General features: G+C 42.4%; 1 protein-coding gene across 1 annotated transcript in view; it reads left to right on the top strand.

Annotated features, from left to right (window-relative positions):
• The first annotated feature begins 1216 nt into the window (after nucleotides 1-1216).
• The window catches only part of EEA1 (early endosome antigen 1), a 131868-nt gene continuing 109513 nt past the window's right edge, over nucleotides 1217-23571 (top strand). The window contains exon 1 of the mRNA XM_040234418.1: nucleotides 1217-1525. Coding sequence (XP_040090352.1) covers nucleotides 1502-1525 — 24 coding nt within the window. The 5' untranslated portion in view covers nucleotides 1217-1501. The remainder of the gene's footprint in view (nucleotides 1526-23571) is intronic.

Consider the following 23571-nt stretch of genomic DNA (forward strand, 5'->3'; position numbering starts at 1 on the left):
TTGGTAGACTTCAGCTCGGCACCCCCAGCAAGTTAATTGCATTCTTCTCCCTTTCCCTATTTAAGGGCTTCCCTGGTGCCTCAGATGGTAAAGAATCTGCCTGGAATGCCGGAGACCTGGGCTCAATCCCTGGGTCAGGAAGATTCTCTGGAGGAGGGAATGGCAACCCACTCCAGTATTCTTGCCTAGGAAATCCCCATGAACAGAGGAGCCTGGAGGGCTACAGTCCATGGGGTCGCAAAGAGTCTGACAGGACTGAGCGACTACTCTTTCCCTTTCTTTCACTTTCCTTATTTAAACACTATTAAAGTTCCCCCACCCCCACCCTAAAGTCGAACCTCTTAGCTTGTGAATACTGGCAGAATGGTAGGATTTCGCAGCTGTGATTTTTGAGTGTAAATAATGATGTCGTGCCTGGAAGTCAGTTCCAGGTCGACTTCCAAGTCCACGTCCTTGTTTTGGCAAACTGTTTATCTGTGACCTCATTATTTTTTATTAATCTATGAAACAGATGCATTAAGGTCGTCACTTCATATACATCTGTTATCAGAAGAGGATTTAAAATTCCTTAGGAGAATGGACCAAGCATGGGCTTTAGATAGTGCAACATGTTAACATCACCCCATTAAATATTGTTGTTATAGTCCAAAACAGACAACCTCAAACTTCTCTTGCTAATTCAAATTCCAGTTTCTTTCTTTTTTTCCGGTTCTTTACTTTCCCTTCGGCTGAAATTAGGAGCAGGAAGGGAGAAGGGAAAGGAGCCAGGATTGGACCAGGGGAGAGAAGCCTATCAGACCGGTGAATCGTGTCTGTGATTCTCTCCTTTGCTTCCACCCAGGGACTAAGCGCTTCTAGCAGAAATGACAGTCCCGTTCAGGAACGGCCAAGGCCAGGCTCACATTGACAAATTTTACAGAGTAGTCTGAGGTGCAGTCTAGGTACCTGCCCCGAGATCCCTCTTGGTGTCGCGGTCACGGACTCCCACCGGTTCCCCTAGCGGGTACGAGGTCTGAGCGCGGGAGCGTCCTCCGACGGAGCGCGGGCATGCGCTCGGCGGCCGTGGCGTCCCCCAACCAGCCGGAAGGAGCGGCGGCGGCGCCCACGTCCTGCCGCCTGTCCGTCACGCAACCACCCACGCCGCCGCCTCTTTCGATTGGTCGCAGACGCGGGCCAGGCCCCTTCTAGCCCCGCCTCCCGTGGATGGACAGGCCGAGAGGGCGGCGCGGCGGCGGGTGGGTCCGCCCCGCTGTCAGTTAGGGGGAAGACCTGGCAGGCGGGCGGCGCTCGCTGGCTGCCTCGTCGCTCTCTCGGGCGCGCTCCCTCTCGCAGCTTGCGGGGAAGTCGGGGCCGCCCGAGTGGCCGCCGCCACCGCCTCGCCCCGTCCTCCTCCCAGTCCTCTCCCGGCTCAGTCCCTCCACCCCGCGCACCCCCGAGTAGTCAGTGGCCCCCGCGGAAGGTTCGGAGAGTCACCGCGGCGGCGCCGGTGGTGTTTAAAACCATGTTAAGGAGGATTCTGCAGAGGGTAAGAGAGAGAAACCGTCTTTCCAGGAGCACGTGAGCGGAGAGCCGGGGACGCGGAAGCCGCCCCCTCCTGAGCGCGGGCTCCTTCCTTCTTTAGGCCCCGCAGCCCGGGCGGCGATTAGGCCTCGGTCGTCTGCTCCGGGGGCGGGCCGCAGGGGCAGGGAGGGCGGGCGGGCGGGGCGGCGGCTGGGCAGCAGGCCGGGGCCGGGCGTCTGGTTCCCCGCGGCTCCGCACGCCGAGGCCCCGGCCGGGCTCGCGCGCGGGCTGTCAGTGCGCGCGGGAGGGTGTGGTGCCCGCACGCTCCTTCCAGAACCTGGAGTGGCTGTGAAAATGGAGAGTTAGTGCCTGCGGGTCCGGCCGGCCATCCGCGCGCCAGGCCGGAGAACACGCGGTGGGAGCCCGGGGGAGGCTCGCCCCGCCCAGCGTGCCCCCCAACTTTCCACGACGCGTTCCTGCCACACGCGGCTTCGTTACTTAAGCTGGGCAACCCCGCAGGGTGATGTGGTGAAGCCTGGCCTAGCATCGGCCCAGTGGTGGTACCGACACCTAACTGGCAAAGTCAGCTGCGAAGGAAGATACTACTCACAGTTGGCAACTTTCTTCCTCCTCCAATTAAAAATGCGTTTTCCTGTGCCAGCCTAGTACCTTTTCCGAGTTACCCAAGAATAAATCAGTTGTACGCTTTACCTAACGGAATGCTCCTTTACTTTCTGCTAGTGCTATGTCCATTTCAGATCTGGAAAAACCTTACGATATAAAGATTGAGTAGGAAGGCTGGAGGTGTTTTGTTTAGGAATCAGTTCCTAGAATAAGAATTAAAATGTTTTCTATAGGAGTTAGTGTTAACTCAAGTTTTTGTTTTGGTTAGCTTTTTTAAATCTCTCTTTGAGACTAATGGGAGTGCAACAAAAGGGTAAATGGTTGAAAATTTGGTGTCGAACCCACTAGTTGGTTCCTGAGGGAGCAGGATGACTAGTTCCAAGCACAAAAGGAGTTTATTGAACTTGTAGTATGCAGTCCAGGAAGGTGCTAAAGAGAGTTGAGTCATCCCCTGTATATAAGGGAGTGTCCTTGTGCCTGCAGAGCTTTGTGAAACGTTCAAGTCACGTGAAACTTGGTTGTATATCAGGGGGAGGAATAGTTAATTTCTGTATCTGCCACCATGTATTGACATTAGATGGTTTTTTGCAATGTTTTTGTCAGTTTTTTGAAATCTTGATAAGTGCTGTTTTTGTCAGTAGCAAGGGCATGCGCTTTACTCTGGCCCTCAGTTCAACATTAAAGGCATCTGTGCGAGGTTTGATTAGAGTTTTCTTCTTTCACACCTGAAGGAACTCATTTCCTCATGCCTCAGATTTTTTTGTAATGTAGTTCCACAGCTGAAGATTATCAGTAGTTTGCCTGTGGTTTGCTTTGAAGTTTATAAATGAAACAAAGTGTTTACTGACTTAAGAACAGCTTCTGGTAGTTACAGGTTCAGTTCAGTTGCTCAGTCGTGTGCGACTCTTTGCGACCCCATGAGTCGCAGCGCACCAGGCCTCCCTGTCCATCACCAACTCCCGGAGTTCACCAGTTTTCAGAAATGCAGCAGCATTCAGGTACTCTTGGTTTAGTGTTCTTAAGCGTTACAGTTGTATAAAGGTCATTGTGAGTGTTGGTGCATACACATCAATGGCTCCAGAAGTTTCAGGTGAAACTACAAGATGGGAATTTACTCTGCTAGTGCTGAGATGTTATAAGTCACTTGGCAACATGGCATTATTGACATTTGTGAGCGGATAATTCTTTGTTGTAGCGGGCTGTAGTTTGAATTGCAGGATGTTTAGCAGCATCCCTGGCTTCTACCCACTAGATGCCATAGCATCCCTCCCCATGCCCTACCCACTTTTGTGACAACCAGAAATATCTTAAGACTTTACCAAATGTCACCTGGGGGCAAAGTTGCCCTGGCTGAAAACCACTGTCTTAAATTTATATATTCTTTTATAGTCCCTAACGTAAGTGGACTTCCCTGGTAGCTCAGACGGTAAAGCGTCTGTCTACGATGCGGGAGACCCGGGTTCGATCCCTGGGTCGGGAAGATCCCCTGGAGAAGGAAATGGCAATCCACTCCAGGACTATTGCCTGGAAAATCCCATGGACAGAGGAGCCTGGTAGGCTAAATTCTTTTATAGGAAAGTTTGAGTTGTATCTCACTGCTTACTACTTTTTTTCCCTTCAGTATCCTTGAGTGACAGTAAATGCAAAGTATCTGCTAGGGGCCTAGGAACCAGTTAAATAAGATATGGGCCCTCCTTTTAGAATTCACAGCTAGTTGAGGGAATGACCATTTAAAAGTAATAGAAGTGCTTTGTAATGGAAGAATGAATAGTGCCTGCAGGCCACTTCCTGGGAGGGTACTGGGGCGATCTGGAAAAGCTTCTGGGAGGAGGGTTGATTTGCAGCTCAAAAGAGGGGAGGGCAGGTTGGGCTGAGGGAACTATGGCTGCCTAGACCAGAAGTCATAAAATGGGCATGTAATATTAAAGGGAGTGTGAACAATTAAGTTTAGGTAGGCAGAGGATGTGCAGGGATTGGTAGGAGGTGAGGCTGCAGAGGTAGCTCCAGCTGTAGCAGGAGGACCTAGAGTCCCCTGGGTGGAATTCGGCTCTAATCTTATAGGTGGGTCAGTGTTAATGCTCAGCATTTAGTAGGAGCATTTGGATAAATCCTTAAAGAAACCTTGTAATTCGTATTACTAGTTTAAACTCCACAGGTGGTATTTACTGACAAGTACAACTTGAATCTTTATGTTCCCTGGCAACCATTTTATTTTCTCCCACCTTGATAATCTTATTTCTCAGAAGAGGTCATGAAATATAAGATTAAAACTAAGGTGACTCGGAGGAGAAGGGGACGACAGAGGATGAGATGGTTGGATGGCATCACTGACTCAATGGACATGAGTTTGAGTAAGTTCCAGGACGTAGTGATGGACAGGGAATCCTGGCCTGCTGCAGTCCATGGGGTCAAAAAGAGTTGGATATGGCTGAGCAACTGAACTGACTGAAGGTGGCTTATTTAGAGATTTGTTTGAAATGGTGTTCATGCTTTGAAACTAAATTGCATACTTTTTTAACATTCTGTTTTTTACATGACCTTTTCATTTTAACTGTTGTAATTTTCCTCTGAATAGTGTACTTTAAATAGCATTTTTTAAAAAAGAAACTGTGCATATAGTCAATTGTAACTCAGAATCTTTGAACATCACCAATAAGGTACCAGGGTACTTCATAGAAAATTTAGTTTCTGTTTTTTCTTTCTTCTATTAGCTATTAAAAGGTGTTTCTTTGAGGCTTGTAAAAGTCTGAAGAAAAAAAAAACATTGAGGTAGCTCTAATCTGTTTGTATTGATTGTTTTGCTTAATAGGCTTTGAAGAGAAATGTGGATTTAAAGAGCTTCATGGATGGAAAGACAGCAGCATTTATTACTTAAGGCAGTTTATAAACTTTGTTGCCATTTCATTCTTAGGGATTTTACTCTGATTTAATGGAGATCTTTAAGTGTATTAGATTTGTTTTTATTGCTAATACTGCTAAAGAAAAAATGGATTTAATTCTAGAATTGTGGAAACAGAAGTCTTCTTTTATGGTTAATGGGTCTCTGATTTTAAAAGTGAGAAAGTAGAAAGGGAGAGATTAAGTGTTTTATCTAAAGCAACACAGTAGGTGTCAGAACTGAGACTAAAGCCAAATTTTCTCAGTCCATCCCCTCCCCCCCTTTCCTCTGCTCCTCAACTGATATGGTTAGCACTGTGCCAGTCATTGTGGAAAATATGGGAAAAAATGAGATCTGAATTCTCTCTCAGGGAATTTATATGATTAAGTGCCAAAGTGAATTATATAGAAAATGAAGGCTGTAGTAGTACAGAGGAGAACTGATCAGAATGAACCTGTGTGAGGGGAGAGCCTCCTTGGAGGGATGGGGTTCGAAGAAGATGCTTAGCAGAGGAAGAGAGTTACTTTCATTCTAGGAAGGAGTTTACAGTATAAACAGACTCAGAGACAAGAATGATTTCATTCTTCCTGCTATCCCTCCATTCTTTGCATATTGCCTTTCAATAAACAAGTGTTTAATATTAAATAACAGTGCATATGTGCTAGATACTGGAGGTAGACAGCTGTGAATAAAATTGATTCTTACCCTTAAGTAGCTTAAAACCAAGAGATAGAGCTCTGCTTACAGCAGAAAGAAATTGAGAGTAACTTACAAAGATTGTATGACACCTCATCGTAGAGATTCCTGACCATCTAGCTCAGCCCTGTCCAATGCAAATATGAATCACATATGTGATTTAAAGCTTCTAGTAGCCACATTTAAAATAAGTGAAGAGGGACTTCCCTGGTGATCCAGTGGTTAAAAATCCGCCTTGCAGTGCAGGGTATGTAGGTTTGAACCCTGGTCGGGGAACTAAGATCTCACATGCCGAATAGTAACTAAGCCTGTGTGCTACAACTGCTGAGCCAGAGAGCCACCACTAAGACTCAACGCAGCCAAGTAAATGAATAAAGATAATCACCATCAAGGAGACATTTTTTTAAAAAGTGAAGACGTGAAATTAATTTTTAAAATAGATTTTTTCTGACACAATATATAGTCAGTATAACAACTCAATATATCTAAAATGTTTCAACATATAGTCAACATAAAAATTACCGATGAGATTTTTTTTATACTAAGGTTTTGAAATCTGATTTGTATTTTGCACTAACGGCGCATCTAACTTTGGACAGGCCATATTTTAACTGTTCAGCAGCCTTATAGAGTTGGTTGCTACTGTATTGGCAGTGCAATTCTAGTTGGATACATATATACTTTTAAACTTTTATTTGGAACTAATTTCAAGCTTACAAAAGGTTATAAGAATAAAATGATAGAAGAAACAGCTGTATCCTCTTTATCTAAATTTACTTAGTGTTCACATTTTATCCTGTTTGCCTTAGTACTTGTATGCTTCTCTCTCTGTATATGTGTAATTTTTTTTTTTTTTCCTTGAATCACTTGAGGACCAGTTACGGCTTTTCACCTCTGAAAGCTTCAGTGAACAGGGATGTTCTTTTACGTAACTACAGTACAGTTGCCAGCTTCATAAATTTACACTGATTCTATTTACTATTCATAATTCCATTTTTTTCAATTGACCTGATAATGTCCTTTGTAGTATTTCCCCCTGACTAGCGTAGGGTCCAGTTAGGTTTGTTTATTTATTTAAAAAAAAAATAATAATTTGTTTATTTTGGGTAGCCCGAGGTCCTTTTTGCTGTACAAGGGCCTTCTCTAGTTGTGGGTGGGGCGGCTTCTCTTGCTGTCCACCATGGGCCCTAGGCGAGTGGGCGGAGTAGTTGTGAAACAGAGCACATGGTGTCTTCTTGGGCCAGAGAGGAAGCCCTTGTCCCCTGCATCGGCGGATCGGCGGTCGGATTCCTATCCACTGTACCACCAGGGAAGTCACAGTTAGGTTTAGACGTTATATGTAGTTGTTAGCTTCTATTAATCTGAAACATTACCATAGCATTTCTTTGTAATTTATGACATTTTTGAAGAATACAGAGCCCTTCTTGCTTCTCCCCCCCCGCCCCTGCGGCTATAGTGTACCTTATGTTGTGTTGCCATTGGGAGTAACATCAGGTGGCCAAAGTACTGGAGCTTCAGCTTCAGCATCACTCCTTCCAGTGAATATTCAGGACTGATTTGCTTTAGGATGGACTGGTTGGATCTCCTTGAAGTCCAAGGAGATCTCCAACACCACAGTTCAAAAGCATCAGTTTTTCAGTGCTCAGCTTTCTTTATAGTCCAACTCTCACATCCATATGTAACTACTGGAAAAACCACAGCTTTGACTAGATGGACCTTTGTCAGCAAAGTTATGTCTCTGCTTTTTAATACGCTGTCTAGGTTGGTCATAACTTTTCTTCCAAGCAGCAAGAGTCTTTTAATTTCATGGCTGCAGTCACCATCTGCAGTGATTTTGGAGGCCCCCCCAAATAAAGTCTGACACTGTTTCCCCATCTATTTGCCATGAAGTGATGGGACCAGATGCCACAATCTTTGTTTTCTGAACGTTGAGTTTTAAGCCAACTTTTTCACTCTCCTCTTTCACTTTCATCAAGAGGCTATTTAGTTCTTCACTTTCTGCCATAAGGGTGGTGTCATCTGCATATCTGAGGTTCTTGATATTTCTCCTGGCAATCTTGATTCCAGCCTGTGCTTCTTCCAGGCCAGCATTTCTCATGATGTACTCAGCATATAAGTTAAATAAGCAGGGTGACAACATACAGCCTTGACGTACTCCTTTACCGATTTGGACCCAGTCTGTTGTTCCATGTCCAGTTCTAACTGTTGCTTCCTGGCCTGCATACAGATTTCTCAAGAGGCAGGTCAGGTGGCCTGGTATTCCCATCTCTCTCAGAATCTTCCACAGTTTGTTGTGATCCACACAGTCAAAGGCTTTGGCATGGTCAATAGAGCAGAAATAGATGTTTTTCTGGAACTCTTGTTTTTTTGATGATCCGACAGATGTTGGCAATTTGATCTCTGGTTCCTCTGCCTTTTCTAAATCCAGCTTGAACATCTGGAAGTTCACGGTTCACGTACTGTTGAAGCCTCGCTTGGAGAACTTTGAGCATTACTTTGCTAGCGTTTGAGGTGAGTGCCATTGTGAAGTAGTTTGAGCGTTCTTTGCCATTGCCTTTCTTTGGGATTGGAATGAAAACTGACCTTTTCCAGTCCTGTGGCCACTGCTGAGTTTTCCACATTTGCTGGCATATTGAATGCAGCACTTTCACAGCATCATCTTTAGGATTTGAAATAGCTCAACTGGAATGCCATCACCTCCACTAGCTTTGTTCATAGTGATGATTCCTAAAGCCTACTTGACTTCGCATTCCAGGATGTCTGGCTCTAGGTGAGTGATCATACTATCGTGCTTGTCTGGGTCATGAAGATCTTTTTTGTATAGTTCTTTTGTATATTATTCTTGCCACCTCTTCTTAATATCTTCTGCTTCTGTAAGGTCCATTCCATTTCTGTCCTTTATTGAGCCCATCTTTGCATGAAATGTTCCCTTGGTATCTCTAATTTTCTTGAAGAGATCTCTAGTGTTTCCCATTCTAATGCTTTCCTCTATTTCTTTGCACTGATCACTGAGGAATGCTTTCTTATCTCTCCTTGCTTTTCTTTGGAACTCTGCATTCAAATGGGTATTTCTTTCCTTTTCTCCTTTGCTTTTCTCTTTTCTTTTCACAGCTATTTGTAAGACCTCCTCAGACAGCCATTTCGCTTTTTTTTCATTTCTTTTTCTTGGGGATGGTCTTGGTCTCTGTCTCTTTTAAAGTGTTATGAACCTCCATCCATAGTTCATCAGGCACTCTGTCAATCAGATCTAATCCCTTAAATCTATTTCTCATTTCCACTGTATAATCGTAAGCAATTTGATTTAGGTCATACCTGAATAGTATATTGGTTTTCCCTACTTTTCTTCAATTTAAGTCTGAATTTGGCAATAAGGTGATGATCACCAGGTGATCAGTAGGTGTTTAGCATATGGAACAGAATTTAATTACTACCCTTCCCTGAATCTGATAATTAATCAGACTAAAGACACATTCCAGGAGCAGGATAATGGAGCGGGTTGCTTACTGAAAACAAGACCAAGGTCTCAGAGTTGTACTGCCTAGTAATTTTTACTCAAAAGGAGGGTCAGAGTATTCTTCTTGGACCTGCTGTTTAAGTGCTTTTAATTAAAAATAATGAATATACCAAAGTGACATATTTTAAGGCTACATATTTAGGTTTCCTCAGGCACATAGTAGGAGTTAATGTTTGCTGGATGAGTATCTAAAAGAATGTTTTAAGAAGAAATTAATTTGTCAGTGTTGCATATGATGCATATTATAGAACCGTAGGAGAGTATAGGCAGAGATCAGAGGAGATTGATATTAAAACCAAATCAATTACGATTTGCCCTATGATGATGGCAGGGTGAGCAGAAGAAAGAGATGAATAGGAAAGATCTGAACATATCTCCTCATACATATTTGTGTCTACTGTGTGATATGGATGCACTGATGAGTAAAATAGACGTGAACCTCTGTGGAGCTGAGTAACCAGGGGCGAACTGTGGAGCTGTTCAAACAGTCATAGTTATGTGGTCACATCCTTGGATGAGTGATCGGAAGGAAAAGCACAGAGCTCCAGAAGCAAACAGCAGGAGGGCTCTGATGCAACTAAGATGTTCCGGAAGTCCTCCCAGACTAGTTACACATTTAAGTTTGATGAAATTATTACTCATTTACTGAAGCAAATTTTGAGAAGTGGAGTTGTTTCTCACTGTGTAGATTTATTTTTAGTGTGTTAATAAAATTAAGGTATGGAAGAACCAGGGCTAGAACTGTTTTCTTCCATGGGTGGTCTTTGCTGGAGCTGAAGAGATAGTATAGTTGGTCAGAACCTGACCTCTGTAGCCAAACTGCCTGGAGTGGCATCTGTACCCCCATTTAATAGCTGCGTCGCTTTGGGCAAGTTCCTTGAGTTCTCTGTGTCTCATTAAAATGGTCATGATAATAGAAACATCTATTTCTGCTTTATTGACTATGCCAAAGCCTTTGACTGTGTGGATCACAATAAACTGTGGAAAATTCTGAAAGAGATGGGAATACCAGACCACCTGACCTGCCTCTTGAGAAATCTGTATGCAGGTCAGGAAGCAACAGTTAGAACTGGACATGGAACAACAGACTGGTTCCAAAGAGGAAACGGAGTACGTCAAGGCTGTATATTGTCACCCTGCTTATTTAACTTCTGTGCAGAGTACATCATGAGAAACGCTGGACTGGAAGAAACACAAGCTGGAATCAAGATTGCCAGGAGAAATATCAAGAACCTCAGATATGCAGATGACACCACCCTTATGGCAGAAAGTGAAGAGGAGCTAAAAAGCCTCTTGATGAAAGTGAAAGAGGAGAGCGAAAAATTTGGCTTAAAGCTCAACATTCAGAAAACGAAGATCATGGCATCCGGTCCCATCACTTCATGGGAAATAGATGGGGAAACAGTGGAAACAGTGTCAGACTTTTTTTTTTGGGCTCCAAAATCACTGCAGATGGTGACTGCAGCCATGAAATTAAAAGATGCTTATTCCTTGGAAGAAAAGTTATGACCAACCTAGACAGCATATTCAAAAGCAGAGACATTACTTTGCCAACAAAGGTCCGTCTAGTCAAGGCTATGGTTTTTCCAGTAGTCATGTATGGGTGTGAGAGTTGGACTGTGAAGAAGGCTGAGCACTGAAGAATTGATGCTTTTGAACTGTGGTGTTGGAGAAGACTCTTGAGAGTCCCTTGGACTGCAAGGAGATCCAACCAGTGCATTCTGAAGGAGATCAGCCCTGGGATTTCTTTGGAAGGAATGATGCTGAAGCTGAAACTCCAGTACTTTGGCCACCTCATGCGAAGAGTTGGCTCATTGGAAAAGACTCTGATGCTGGGAGGGATTGGGGGCAGGAGGAGAAGGGGACGACAGAGGATGAGATGGCTGGATGGCATCACAGACTCGATGGATGTGAGTCTGAGTGAACTCCAGGAGATGGTGATGGACAGGGAGGCCTGGCGTGCTGCGATTCATGGGGTCGCAAAGAGTCGGACACGACTGAACGAACTGAACTGAACTGAATAGAACTGTGAGGATTGAGTGAATTAATACATGTGACACTCTTATTACAATATCTGGCTCAGAGTAAGTTCTCTATAAATGTTAGCTGCTGTTAATGTTGTTTTTCTATTATTACGTACTCCAGATTTATTCAAGGAATGCTTTTCTTATCAATCCCTTGTTATTTATTTATTTTTTATACTTTGTGTGTGTGTCTGTGTGTAGTCATTTGTCACAGTGTTGAACATCTATTCTGTACTAATTACTGGCTGGGCTTGGGATATTAAAACTCTTGCATATTTTTAATGGAGTGAGACAGATACTTAAATTTAAATAATTACAAAGCAACGTGATGTGTCAATAGATGCCCAGAGGAAGAATGTGGTGTGAGGGGGAGAGCAAGAATACACAGAGAAACTATACAAAAAAGATCTTCATGACCCAGACAAGCACGATAGTATGATCACTCACCTAGAGCCAGACATCCTGGAATGGGAAGTCAAGTAGGCTTTAGGAATCATCACTATGAACAAAGCTAGTGGAGGTGATGGCATTCCAGTTGAGCTATTTCAAATCCTAAAAGATGATGCTGTGAAAGTGCTGCATTCAATATGCCAGCAAATGTGGAAAACTCAGCAGTGGCCACAGGACTGGAAAAGGTCAGTTTTCATTCCAATCCCAAAGAAAGGCAATGGCAAAGAACGCTCAAACTACTTCACAATGGCACTCACCTCAAACGCTAGCAAAGTAATGCTCAAAGTTCTCCAAGCGAGGCTTCAACAGTACGTGAACCGTGAACTTCCAGATGTTCAAGCTGGATTTAGAAAAGGCAGAGGAACCAGAGATCAAATTGCCAACATCTGTCGGATCATCGAAAAAGCAAGAGAGTTCCAGAAAAACATCTATTTCTGCTTTATTGACCATGCCAAAGCCTTTGACTGTGTGGATCACAACAAACTGTGGAAAATTCTGAGAGAGATGGGAATACCAGGCCACCTGACCTGCCTCTTGAGAAATCTGTATGCAGGTCAGGAAGCAACAGTTAGAACTGGACATGGAACAACAGACTGGGTCCAAATCGGTAAAGGAGTACGTCAAGGCTGTATGTTGTCACCCTGCTTATTTAACTTATATGCTGAGTACATCATGAGAAACACTGCGCTGGATGAAGCACAGGCTGGAATCAAGATTGCCGGGAGAAATATCAAGAACCTCAGACGTGCAAGTGACCCCACCCTGGTGAACTGAAGCGGGAGGGAGGGAGATAAGGAGCGGAGGTGCTGAAAGCCTTGCGGAAGCCTGACCACCTCAGGCAAGGATGAGCAAGGGACAGAAGGCATTTAGAGTCGAGGATCATGCAGATGCAAAAACCTGAAGCGACCTAGGACATCTTAGGGAAACTGTGAATATTTCTAAATGTTAGTGGATATAGTTATAAGAAATGAGACAAGAGAATATTTTGGATATTATACAATAGACAATATAGAACCACAGAAAGTTCTTAATCAAATTTGTAATAATGAAGACTCTTCAAAAATATTTTTTCCCAGGTAGTCTTCACAAAAAGTAAATAAGATGAATCAGTCCTCTAAAATTTGTTAGTGACTTCTCAGTGCCCATAGGAGATGTCTAGACTCTCTATGTTGGCATGCAAGGCCCATATTACTCTGGTTCCTTGGGGAACAAAGATTCCATTTCACGGTCATTTCCATCTACCTCTCTGTATATTCATTGATCACGGCATCTATTTAGTGGGTTTCCCACAACTTTCTCTCTTCTCCCATCCCTTCACATCTCTACATAAGCGCTTTATTCTGCTGTGATTGTCCTACCATTGCTTATCCACATTGCTCAGTTTAGGTGATATTTAGAGTTAGTATCACCTAAGAAAAAAAGTTGCTTGCTTTTTTTATTATTCTCCCAAAGCACCCCATACTGATTAAGAGAATGGGTTTTTGGAATTAGATCAAGATTTCAAGCTCTCTGGTACCCACTGCTTTATTTGTAAATTGAGCCAAATATGTACTTTGTAGTATTGTAGAAGGATTAAATGAAATAATGTTCATGAAGCACTCACCATAGAACCAGCATTCAGTAAACACTTAATATACTATATAGTGGTTTGGGCTTCCCAGGTGGCTCAGTGGTGAAGAATCTACCTGCCAAGCAGGAGACACGGATTCTATTCCTGGGTTGGGAAGATCCCCTGGAGAAGAAAATGGCAACCCACTCCAGTATTCTTGCCTGGGAAATCCCATGGACAGAGGAGCCTGGTGGGCTACAGTCTATGGGGTCAAAAAGAGTTGGACGTGACTTAGCAAGTAAGCCAACCAACAACCCATATAGTAGCTTAGAATACTAAAACACTTAGTATATAGATCTCTGCAAAACTTATTACATTGTTTTTGTGGTACTGGACTTCACTGGTAGACTGAGTTCCCTTAGGGTGGGGATTTTATTTTTTCTTAGTGTGTAAGACTCTGATGCTGGGAAAGATTGAAGGCAGGAGGAGAAGGGGATAATAGAGGATGAGGTGGTTGGATGGCATCATTGACTTAATGGACATGAGTTTGCACAAACTCTGGAAGTTGGTGATGGACAAGGAAACCTGGCGTGCTGCAGTCCATGGGGTCGCAAACAGTTGGACACGACTGAGCCACTGAACTGAACTGAAAACATCTGTTAATATTTGATACTTGGTGTATTGAGTTGAACAAAACATTGTTTGGTTTTTTCCTGTAGCATCCTACATTGAAACAAACATTTTGGCCAACCCAATATTTTTAATGACGTATGTTGACTTGGTAGCTGTGTAGAGAGGATGTCGCCATAAAGGGAGAGGCTGGCTAGAAGGTAGTAACTTTATAGTTCCTAAAATTGTTGCACATTGGAATCATTGGGAATCCTTTAAAAAAAAAAAAAGAAAAAAAGATAACCATGTCCCTCCATTGAATCAGAATTTCTACATCCCAGCGGTTGTCAAAAACTTGAATCAGATGATGGCTTTGGGAATAGAGAAAGGATAGATTTTCAGGAGAGTTAAGAGAATTAATAGGACTTATCGACTTGTGAGTAGTCTGGGTGGAATGGACTCAGATGAAGAATAGAGGAGGAGGAAGAACAGCTTTGGGGAGAAGGTGAGTGTGAACTAGAGGTTTGGACATCACAATAGATATTCACTAGGTCCAGCACTCAGGAGACAAGTGGAGGCAAGTATTAGATGTGTGTGCATATTGAAGAGACATGAAGTCAGATAAGGATTGAGCCGTGTCCACTGATTGGAATGGTAAAGAACTCTGGAGCCAGACTGAACCTGAATAGTTAGGTCATACCTAGTCTCAGTTTCAGGAGGGTCATAGGGAGAAATGATTGCCTGGGAAGTAAGGGCACAGAAACAGGAGCACAGACTTACTTTTCCATGATATATGGAGGAGAGGAAACAGTAGTTAATTAAATTTTAAATGCATGAATGTAACCTGTCATCCTTGGACAATATTCTAATGTCTTTTATTTTCAAGGATTATAAACTTCCTCAAATCAGTCTAAATTGGAAGGATTTATTGTAAGTTTTCAAAGTGATCTAAGAACAAGAATTGCTGTACAGTTGGGTCTCTAGACAGTGGAACCTAGAATGGTGTCAGGAGGAGAGGCCTCTCTTTTATCTCACACAGTCTCATGGACCAGTGGCGTTTGGTCTCTGCATCTCTGTGTCCATCTTCCTTGCTGTTGCTTGCTTAGTATGCTCAAGCAAGCATCTGGCCACATGATTCTACTTGCTTTTCACCTTACCTTTGCATAGCCAACTGGCCAGATGTCTCAACTTCCATACCCCAAGAGAAGAATCTAAAATGTCCTCCTTATCTTTTCTTATTGGATAATGTGTAAAAGTCTCTGGTTGGCCAATAGTAGAGTTGCTTCCTCTGGGTCAGGTGTTCACTGCTGGTTTAGTCAACTGAGGTTGGGAGTGGAGTGAGGTCATTTGATTCTTAAGATTCTTCTTTCTAGGAATTGTGATACCTTGAAACGCATATTTTACAGATCATTCTAGACATAAGCTTTACTCTGGCTTGGAAACAGTGATTATAGTTCTGGTTAGGTTCATTTGGTGCTAGCTCATTTTCTTAACTCTAATTTTTTCTGTAAGAGCTTCTGTACTCTCAAGAAGCAATGGTATTTTGGCTGGATTATACTCTTATTTACCTTATGGCTGTACTGTTATATCTGTTTAGTGCCAGTTTGTGTGACTAGTCATTTTTCTTCATGGTCTGCAATTTAAAGGCCTATGCTTGAAGTTCAGCAGTAGTTCATTCTTCACACTGGGGTTTGTTTGTTTGCTTTTGTTATGCCCAAGTCGCGAAATCTCCCAATGACCACCAGGGAGCTGATATCCGATGCAAAAGCAAGATAGTTTTTATTACCAAGCTCGAGCTGGGGCTCCCACCGTTACCGACGCAGCAGCTAAGGAGAGGAGCCCCAAGTTTGGGGTTACACTGCTTATATAGGGAATATTCAGGTGAAAGGGTAACAAAGGGGGTGTTCAGGCTGAAGGACTACTGATTGGTTACCCTCTTCTATAGGGTTGTGTGTAGATTTCTAATTTTTTTTTTTTACGTCCACGGTAACTCATTACTTCCAAGGTAAATCACAAATTCTTGAACTTAAAGTCAGGAGATTTAACCTAAGGGCTGATTGGCTTGTGCACAGTGGGGCAAGTTTAGGCAATATCCAAAGTCTAAGTCTGTTTGCCTGGTACCTTTGCAAAATGGAGCTCTTTTACAAGATGGAGTAGCTTAGGCTCTTCATTCCCCCCTTCTCAAGGACCCAAGACAGACCCAATCATGGGTCTGTGGTTAGCTTTATATTGTCTTATACCAGGGGTGGTTTGGGTAGGGCTGCATATTGGGACCGCAGCACCCTAAGCTGCACCATGTTGATGTGGCCTTTGATAAAGTTTATCAACTTGTTTAGTAGACACGGTCTGAAGGTGAATAGCAAGAGTAAAATGATCACGGGACCAGCCAGAGAAGATATGAGGGTCGTGAGCCAGGGAGATGAACTGAACCAGGATTCAAACCAATTTTGAGACATTTCTCTTACTCTTTTTCTCTGACTCAGCCCTTCTCTTATCTTGGCCCTGACTACCCCCAGTGATTCCCATAAAAACAACGTTCTTCCCCTAACGCAGCACATAGACCCCCTGAGAGACTTCATACTCAAGATACTTCTTGGGAATTGGGGCGGAGGTCTCTTTCTTCTGTAACTTCTTCCTGCTGTGCATGGGCGTAGGCCTGCCTAGCAGAGCAGGTCTCTCTCTACCTGATCTAAGTTGGGGTTTTCCACATCTGAAACCAGTCTCTACCCTTGTAGTAACAGCAATTTAGTTGGCCCCTCTCAGAGATGAAATAGACAAGGGCCAAATAGGAGACCTAACTGGATGGTCATCTCTGGTCCCGGAAACAGAAGGCAACATTTGGGGTGAGGGTTGCAGGGTTTGTGACCCCTTCTGATTGGGTGGTGGTGAGGCAACAGAGCTGTGCTCCAGGAATCTTGTGTTCAGTCTGAAGTTACCATCTTCCACCTGGGTGGGGGCTCAAAGACATTGTTATGCATATTTCTTTGAGTAGGATCCAGGACTCTGTCTGGAGGCTGTACCAACCTTTGATTGTTTCTGTTTTTGTATCCCCTCCCTTCCCTGATTAGCAATTGTTTGAATCTATGCTTTGGAATTTAGGGAAGGTCAAGGAGGCTGAGCAAAGTCTACAGATAAGAAATGGAGAACACAGAGCTGATCTGTACTCCAGAGCCCCACAGAGTCCCGCTCAGGTTTAATTTTAGGGAACTAGGCAACTATGTGGAGAAGGAAATGGCAACCCACTCCAGTGTTCTTGCCTGGAGAATCCCAGGGAAGGGGGAGCCTAGTGGGCTGCCGTCTATGGGGTCGCACAGAGTTGGACACGACTGAAGCGACTTAGCAGCAGCAGCAGCAGGCAACAATGACTGTGATAACTTCCTGTCAAAATGGGGCATAGGACTGCCACAGCTTGGAGTATAGACACTGAATTTGGAAGTATTTCTAGTTCCAAGTTCTAGATCTGAGTCTTGTATGATTAAAATCGTAATCCCTTGGTCTGCCATTTTGGTGTAACAGACCCAATTAGAAGTAGTTGGAGGAGTGATAACTGGAATTTAGTAGACAAAATAAATCATCTCTTTTTAGAAGAATAGGCCTGAAACCTAGTCTGGACCTGGCACTTCAGGGAGACTTGTAGCCATGTAGCCAGTTGCCTAGTTTTATAAAAAGTAAGGTTACTAGCTTCCAGCAGACATTGTTTTGAAAATGGTGGCATCCAAGCCTGACACGACTCAGAAAACTTAAGTGTTTAGCAATACAAGGTCTAATCTGAAAATACACCCATAGCATTACCTAGTTATTTCCCAGGATATCTGAACCATAGCTACTCTATTTTGACTTTTATTTGTAAACTTTTCCTTAATAGCCAAAGCAGATTTCACCGTTAATGACGTTAGTGTTTCTCTAGGTACGAGAAGATGCAAGAATTGGGACTCATAAAGTCTTCTCCTGAAAAGATCTAACTATCTGAAGGCCTGTTCTGCCGGTTTTTCCCAGAGCACAGAGTGCCTCATTCCTGATTTTCACCCTGAACTTCTTTCAGGGGCGTTGAAAGTCAGCAGTTGCAGCGGCCATGATTTAATCTTCGTAGAGGTAGATGGCGAGTGTCAGTCTTCAGTTGGCAGAGCCCCTTTTTGCTCATAAACTTGACCATGATTTTGAGGGAGGCATTTCATGACCATTTTATCCCATGGTGCTGAGAGTGTCCATTCTCAGGTTTGGCAAAGATTCTGTTGACAGGCCACTCAATGTGCTGTTACTGGACTAGGCCATAAAACAGTATCCAAAATTCTCTGGACCACCTGTCTTACTAGCTTCTTGGTCCAGGAAAATATTCCCTCTTGTTGCTTCTTCCCATGTCTAGAGTCACACTGTTACCATCATCGATCTTATATGGGACTATATATTATTCTATTAGAGGCCTCACACACATATTTGACAGTGTAAGAAACAGCAATTTTGTAAAACAGGTGAAATACAAATAACATAGCCAGCAGTATTAGTAAAGTCACAAGTAAGACTTATGTTAAGAACTTCCATTAGATGTAGCCCAGTATATCTTCAGGTCATCTGACTTAGTATGCCCTGTAGAATCTTTATCTTCTAGGGAAATTATATATTGGCACCATCTATAAGGCACATAGCCCAGTTTTCTAGTGTTACTAGACTGATTATCTTTAGTATGATTTAAAAAAAAATTTTTTTTTTCCCCCAACACAGAGGAGAGTTTAAACCTAAATTACTGTAGCCTGGTGTTATCTATATAAATCCATCCCATAATTGTGGGAGATTTTCCCCTCCTTTGCGGAAACTTTTCTTGTTCTGATTGAGCTTGGGTAATAGAAAAAAGCTCAAATTTATAGCCAGAGTCAGAGCAGGCATTATTAATTGGCCCGGTGAGGGGATCCTATCTAGTAATATCACAGTGGCCTGAATATGACTAATTTTTTAAGTAAATTTTCTCAGGGCCAACCAGTTAGAGTCTGGTGGTAGAGAAATTTACCAAGGTAACCCAGAACTAGACACAGGTAATTGGCCACAAACCCAACAGTTGGATTGATTTTTAAAACTAGCATAGGATCAAGCCTATGATAGAAAAGCATTTGACTTATATGCAAAGGTCTAAGAAGTCAAGAAAACATAAATGATCATACGAATCAGGTCCAGCATCTTGGGGAAGCTGTCTACCTCTGATGTCGTCGTCTTCTCATCCTGGTGTAGTGTAGTTTTCCTGATAAAAAGTCCTTCCATCCATGTTGGAGACAGTCCCTTAAATTATGTTTGTTGTTTTTTTTTTTCAGTCCTGGTCGCAGGTCAAGAGGCATCTGATCTTCATCCAAGGATAGATTACTGAGATAAGCTTCAGAAACAAACTTAGGGTGTTCTTCAAGAATTCAATTAAATTTTACATTAATATCACATAACAGCAAAGAACTCTCTAAGAGATGAGTCTTATTAGATGCAGACCTCCATTAACAAACTGGTATTTAACATTTTGAAATATCTTTTTCTCCTTAAAGTTACCCTTTTTTTTTTAAATTAAATATAACCAAATTAAGGCTAGTTTGTTTGCAAAATAGGTCTATTCTCACTAATTTTGGTCTGATGATTTTTATAACCATAACATTTATAGGGTCTCAGACTGAATTTTTAAAATAAAACAGGGCTGGGAAACTCACACCAAAGGCTTATCACAGATTTTGCCTAACAAATCTAGGTGAATTCTTCCCTTTTTAAAGTCTCAAAAATTTCTTGAGATCTTTGTACCCATGAGATAACCTTCCTAACTCATTTTATAAACTTACTGGAAACCTAAGAACTTCAAATTTTTGGAGGTGTCAGATAGGAAATATAATTGTTTTGTTTATAACGCTTAATTTTACCAAAGTATTGTCATAATTAGTTTGAGAGGAAGATTTTCCCTACTCCCTGAAAACATAAGATTCAAACCCATAATTTTTCAGATAGAAACCATAAAAGTTATAAGCATATTCGCTGGTTCATTCAGTCCTTTTGTTAACTTTTGTGAAGTCATCAGGTTTTCCATTAAAATACCAGGACATATCAGAATGTTAAAAACTCCATATAATTTCTAGGATATCTGTATTAGTAATTTTACCATACATTATAACATGAGCGGATTTATTACTCATTTGATAATCTTTTCCATGTAATTTAACCAACCAAATAAACACAGTTTAATATCTCTCTTTGGGATGTTCCAGGGGCCCTCTGAAGCATCCCAAAGTTAGCTAGAGATCAAAAGAACTTCAAAAGAGTTCTATTTAGGAAGCTTTATCAAAAAGATCAATTAAAAGGGTTTAGAACATTTGGTCACATTTAGTCAATGTTGATGGGTGTATCACTTGAGGTAATTTCCTTGTTGACAAACTTGTAACAGATATAATATTTAACTTACATTAAACCTAGGTACAGTGAAAATATTCTACTTAACGTTAATTACTCTAAGACATGTCTATATTAAATAGGTCAAACAAACATTAATATCAGGTATTTAATATTGAATATTCCCCAGTTCACATGAACCTGGAATTTATTGTTTAATTTAGAATTACTTGATTTGTAAGCGCTTACGTTTTTAAGCCAAATAAGTAGAGCTCATATACAAGTTAACCTCACAGATATTACCCAGAGACAGAGACATACTAAGACATATTTAGACAGACACAGTGCAAGATCTAGCTTCAAGTCTTTTTTTTTTTTTTTCTTAGTGTCAGGAGTTAGAGATGGTCAAACCAGGTCTCCCATATTGCAGGCAGATGCTTTAACCTCGGCTCCACCAGGGAAGCCCTTAAATACAAGAATACAATCCCTCAGAAAACCTCCTATAGAGACACAGAACTTCAGATCTAAGTACTAACATCAAAGATTTCAAGGGAGGAAAGGAAGCTAGGTTGAAAAAGGAAGGGGGAGGAGGCTTATTAGTTCAGGATCTTATCAGGATCTCCCGTCATAAAACAACTCATGCAAATAGTTACTATGGTGCCTGGCCAGGGTGGGCGGTTTCAATCAGTGTGCTTCCCCTAACAATTCCCCCCTGCAAGATGGGGTATAGTGGCGCCGTTGGTTCAGTTTTCCTAGGTTTCTACAGATTCTCTCCCACCCGTGTCACCAACACCCGAGTGGTAGAAAGTTCCTGTAGAGGCAAAAAAGATGTTACCCAAGGAGGGGGGTGTACGATGATATTTTCCCACACTATGATATAGGGGACTTGGTCAGGGTGTCCGGCCTGTGGTCGGAGGATGACATCTCAGACTTGGTGCGCAGTTTCCAAGTCAAACGTGCCTTCCTAAGGCCAGCCCACATGGAATGACGGCCATTCTGCGCTGCAAAAAGTAATTAGTTTATCTTTCTTAATTTCAACACTGAGGTCACGGGCGCGCTTCTTGACCTCTTTAAAATGCTCAGTCATCAGGGATAGAGGAGTAGGGCTAGATCAACGTTGCCCCATCGTTCCTGAATCAATCAGGTGTTGGTAAATTAACACAGACAGCCACACAGACATACAGAGAGACAGAAGAAACAAACCTTTAGGAGTCCAGAGGCAAAACTGAAAGTAGGACAACAGCCTCCGGCCGTTCAGCGGGAGCGACCTGCTATTGTCAGCAGAGTACAGGGGCACTCCGTCCCCTTTGTCAACAGAGATCAGGGGCTGTCCGTCCCCTTTGAGAGGGTCGAGGACGTCTCCCAACGACCCCCACCGGTGACCCGTTAGCACGTCCGCCTGAGTCATATACCGGTCTCAGAAAATAGGCCTTATCAGAGACAAACAGGGAAGCAGAAAAAACTTACCGGTTACAGATGACTCTCCGGATCCGTCTTCCCGTGGAGCCGATGGGAGATCGCGGACGAGCCCCCAAATGTTGTGCCCAAGTCGAGAAATCTCCCAGTGACCATCAGGGAGCTGATATCCAGTGCAAAAGCAAGAGAGTTTTTATTACCAAGCTTGAGCTGGGGCTCCCACCATTACCGACGCAGCGGCTAAGGAGAGGAGACCCGAGTTTTGGGTTACACTGCTTATATAGGGAATATTCAGGTGAAAGGGTAACAAAGGGGGTGTTCAGGCTGAAGGACTACTGATTGGTTACCCTCTTCTATAGGGTTGTGTGTGGATTTCTAATTGTTTTTTTTACTTCCACGGTAATTCATTACTTCCAAGGTAAATCACAAATTATTGAACTTAAAGTCAGGAGGTTTAACCTAAGGGCTGATTGGCTCATGCATGCACAGTGGGGCAAGTTTAGGCAATATCCAAAGTCTAAGTCTGTTTGCCTGGTACCTTTGCAAAATGGAGCTCTTTTACAAGATGGAGTAGCTTAGGCTCTTCACTTTGCCAACTGAGCCATTTTTATTGGTTACTAGCTAGCTTGTGGGTGGCTGCTGTTGGGTCCAGGTGATCACATTTGGTCACTTGGCAATAGATATGGGGTCATATAATCTGATTGTCTTGGACTATGTTCTCAATATAAGCTATGGTATTGAGGATAGGGTATTTTACATTAGGATAGATCCCTGGCCATTGCATGCACTATGATTGATACATTTAATATAATAACATGAATAACCTGGTTGCATAGACATCTGTTTAAGTATTGCCTGGCTCATACCAGTAGATGGGATTTAAAAACACATTTTCCCTCTCATTTTAATTTTTAATATTAGACTGTGGTTAAGTTTTACATATGTATGCTAATATAAAAATTTTTCTAGAGTCTCAGTGATACTTTATTTAGACTTTATTAACTGAGTAATATTTGGATATTGTTTTAAGAATTTCTGTCTTTGTATAGTGCCATGCCAAAATGCACTGTTGTGGGGGTCGATTAAGAGGTCATATTTAGTTAGATTTCTGGTAAGGAAGTATATATTTATTTTGTTCTGTAAGGCATTAATTTTTCTGATATAATCTTATTATATCTGTTTTCAACTTATAAATATTTAAAGCAATGATTTAGTTTTAAAATATTTAGAAATAATAAAAGAACATATTTTCTGGTTACAAATATAAATCATGTCCATCATGGAAATCTGAGAAGTTCAGAAAAGGAAAATTGAGAAGAAGCCTAGGGCTTGTAGCATAGTGGACTGTTTAACAGCATTTTGAAGTGAAATCCCCTCTCTGTGCATTATTACATTTGTAATAAAAAAAATATTTATTTTTAATTGGAGGATAATTGCTTTACAATGTTGTGTTGATTTCTGCTATACATCTACATGAATCAGCCATAGGTATACGGATTCCCCCTCCCTCTTGAACCTTCCTCCTACTCTTCCCACCCTCTCGATTGTCACAGAGCACCGGGTGGAGCTTGCACCATACAGCAAATTCCCGCTGGCTCTCTGTTTTACATATGGTAATGTATATGTTTCAGTGCTGCGCTCTCAGTTTGTCGCACCCTATCCTTTCCCTGCTGTGTCCACAAGTCAGTTCTCTAGATCTGTGTCTCTATTGCTGCCCTGCAAATGGGTTTCATCAGAACCATTTTTCTAGATTCCATTTATGTGTGTTAGTATACAGTATTTGTTTTTCTCTTTCTTACTTACTTCACTCTGTGTAACAGGCTCTAGTTTCATCCACCTTACTAGAACTGATTCAGATGTGTTTCTTTTTATGGCTGAGTAATTCCATTGTATATTATATGTACCACAACTTCTTTATCCAGTCATGTTGATGGACATCTAGGTTGCTTTCCTGTTCGGGCTATTG

Source organism: Oryx dammah, unplaced genomic scaffold, assembly GCF_014754425.2.
Source record: "Oryx dammah isolate SB20612 unplaced genomic scaffold, SCBI_Odam_1.1 HiC_scaffold_29, whole genome shotgun sequence".
NCBI lineage: Eukaryota > Metazoa > Chordata > Mammalia > Artiodactyla > Bovidae > Oryx > Oryx dammah.